The 2,174-nt window shown below is 52.6% G+C and overlaps 1 protein-coding gene across 1 annotated transcript in view; it reads left to right on the top strand.

The window, feature by feature from the left end:
* The first annotated feature begins 448 nt into the window (after nt 1-448).
* ZNF570 (zinc finger protein 570) overlaps nt 449-2,174 on the top strand; it is a 26,112-nt gene continuing 24,386 nt past the window's right edge. Inside the window, exon 1 of the mRNA XM_012651501.1 lies at nt 449-852. Coding sequence (XP_012506955.1) covers nt 449-852 — 404 coding nt within the window. The remainder of the gene's footprint in view (nt 853-2,174) is intronic.

Below are 2,174 nucleotides of genomic sequence, written 5' to 3'. Positions count from 1 at the left end.
CGTGAGCCACCGCGTCCGGCCGGGAAGTAAATTTTGACAGTGGTTGCATGGCTGGTAGAATTATAAATGATCTTTGTTCTTTGAGTCTTTCTGTATTTTGCGATTTGGGGAGTGGAGTAGGGGGGCAAGGAGAATGAATTTAGTATGCACGCAAAACAATATGGCTAATACACAATAATAAAATTAAAAATAAATATGAACGTGTTGGGGCTACTGATGTTTCATACAAAAATGTACCATTACCGAAGATATGCAGCGCTGGTACAAACAGTCTAATACATCTACACCCAGAAACATACCCTAGCTTCCATCCCCGGCGTTTCTCATTCATTCAGGATCCCACAGTCACGCATGTTTGCACCCACGTTCATACTGAAAGCTACAAGAGAAAGCGCCCGCACAAAATCCGCTTACACACACGACCCCACGGCCACATTCAGGCAGGCGAATGCCCGGCAAAATACAGTCACATCACGCCAGGCTCTCACAGTCATTCGCACGCCACTCCCATGGCGCCAGGGAACCCCGGGGGCAGGCATCGCCCCGCCCCGCGTCCTCTGCCAAAGATCTGGGCACCGGGTCCGCAGGCCCCGACTCCCACCCACAAAGAGTCCCGGGCTCAGAGTTCGCGGCTTCCCGAGGACTCACCACCGAGCCCGCGGACGCAGGCCCCGATTCCACACCCCAACGCCGCCCAGCGGCACAGCCGGTGCGGGCTGTGATAGGGGCGCCACTGAGGTCGCCGCCGGCTGCGGCTGAAGACAACACGAGCCTCCGTCCGTCAGACGCGAGGCAACACTCCCAGAGGCCCCCGCGGCTCACCCGGCAGGACGGGTTTCCTGCGTGCGAGCGGTGAGAACGCCAAGGGCGGGCGTGAGGGCGCACGGCCCTCCGCAGCAGGCTCAGCCCAGGCTTTGCTGGAGCGGCCTCCCCTGCGCCCCGCACTCAGAAGCTGGGAGTGCAACTGGCTACAGGGAAGAATCTGAATAGTTCCGCTGATTTCTTGCTCCGGACTACATTTCCCAGAGGCCTTCGCAGCCCCAGACTACTTTTTTTGTTTTTGTTTTTTCGTTTGGTTGGTTCGTTGGTTCCACCCACCCCACCTCGCAAAAAGGGCACCCTTCCTTCTTAGGGTTGGCTGGATCTTCAGGTTCGCAGGGTTAGGATGCTTGGTCGGTGAAGGAAGCCCCGCTCAGTCTGTTTAGTTCCGTCTGGTCGGGTCTCCCCCCGGGACTGGACTAGACCGGGGCGAAGGTGGTGGAAAGATCGGAGGGCCAAGTGAGGGCCCGGTCACCTCGAGCCTCAAGCTCCTGGCAGCAGTCAGAAGAGGGGAGAGTGGCATTGTGTGTGAGAGAGACTTCGGCCGTGGAATTTGGGGTTTGCAGTTTATGGGGTCCAGAGGCTCTGAAGTCCAGTGACATTTGAAGTCGTGCGAATTTGCGACTTTTTATGTGGCCATGGTCGTGTTGTATGTTCCCGGGACAGTTTGATTCTGACCCAGCAATTTTTTCAGAGACAGTGTGTGTGTGTCTGTTCTTTCTGGACTTCTTGACTGTGACTGTGACAGTGTTATTGAACTGAATGACCTGGGATTGTGAGCGTGATAGGAAGAGTAGTGTGGCCAGACCGCCTGGATTCTAAACAGACTCCGCCATAGAAGTTTGTCATCTCTGACTAGTTATTTAAATTCTCTGTGCCTTTGGCCTTAATACCCTTAATAAAGAGATAATAATAATTACCTCCTTTGGTGAGCATCGAAAGAGTTAATTTGTGTGAAGCTCAGTTTTTAGGAGTGTGAGGGTTCACTTTTGAGCCATAATTTAAAGACTTGGTCAGAAGTTTAGATCAAATCAGAAGTTTAGACCTCAGTCATCCCCCCAAGTAGACTCTTTGAGAAGAAAGGAAGCCCAAATATCAGGAATTCCCTCATTTCCCCCTAACCCAGATGTTCCATTAGGACCCCTGTGTGAGCCAAATACTTTAGAACCTACAGTAACTGCAGTCCAGAGTGCTCCTCAGGACGCGCCGCTGTGAATTTGGAGAAGAATCCAGCCCCCCAAAGCAGAGACCCTAACCTTTCTTTTTTATAATAAGGGACAAAATTGTTTTAATCTCTCTTACCTTCTTTTTCACGTAGGTGTTTGGACGCGGAGCGGACCATCTGGCTTGGTCTC

This window comes from Propithecus coquereli, unplaced genomic scaffold (assembly GCF_000956105.1).
Source record: "Propithecus coquereli isolate 6110/MARCELLA unplaced genomic scaffold, Pcoq_1.0 Scaffold358, whole genome shotgun sequence".
NCBI classification, from domain to species: Eukaryota; Metazoa; Chordata; class Mammalia; order Primates; family Indriidae; genus Propithecus; species Propithecus coquereli.
The sequence above is the reverse complement of the archived record's forward strand: the minus strand, read 5'-3'. Positions and strand labels throughout refer to the sequence as shown.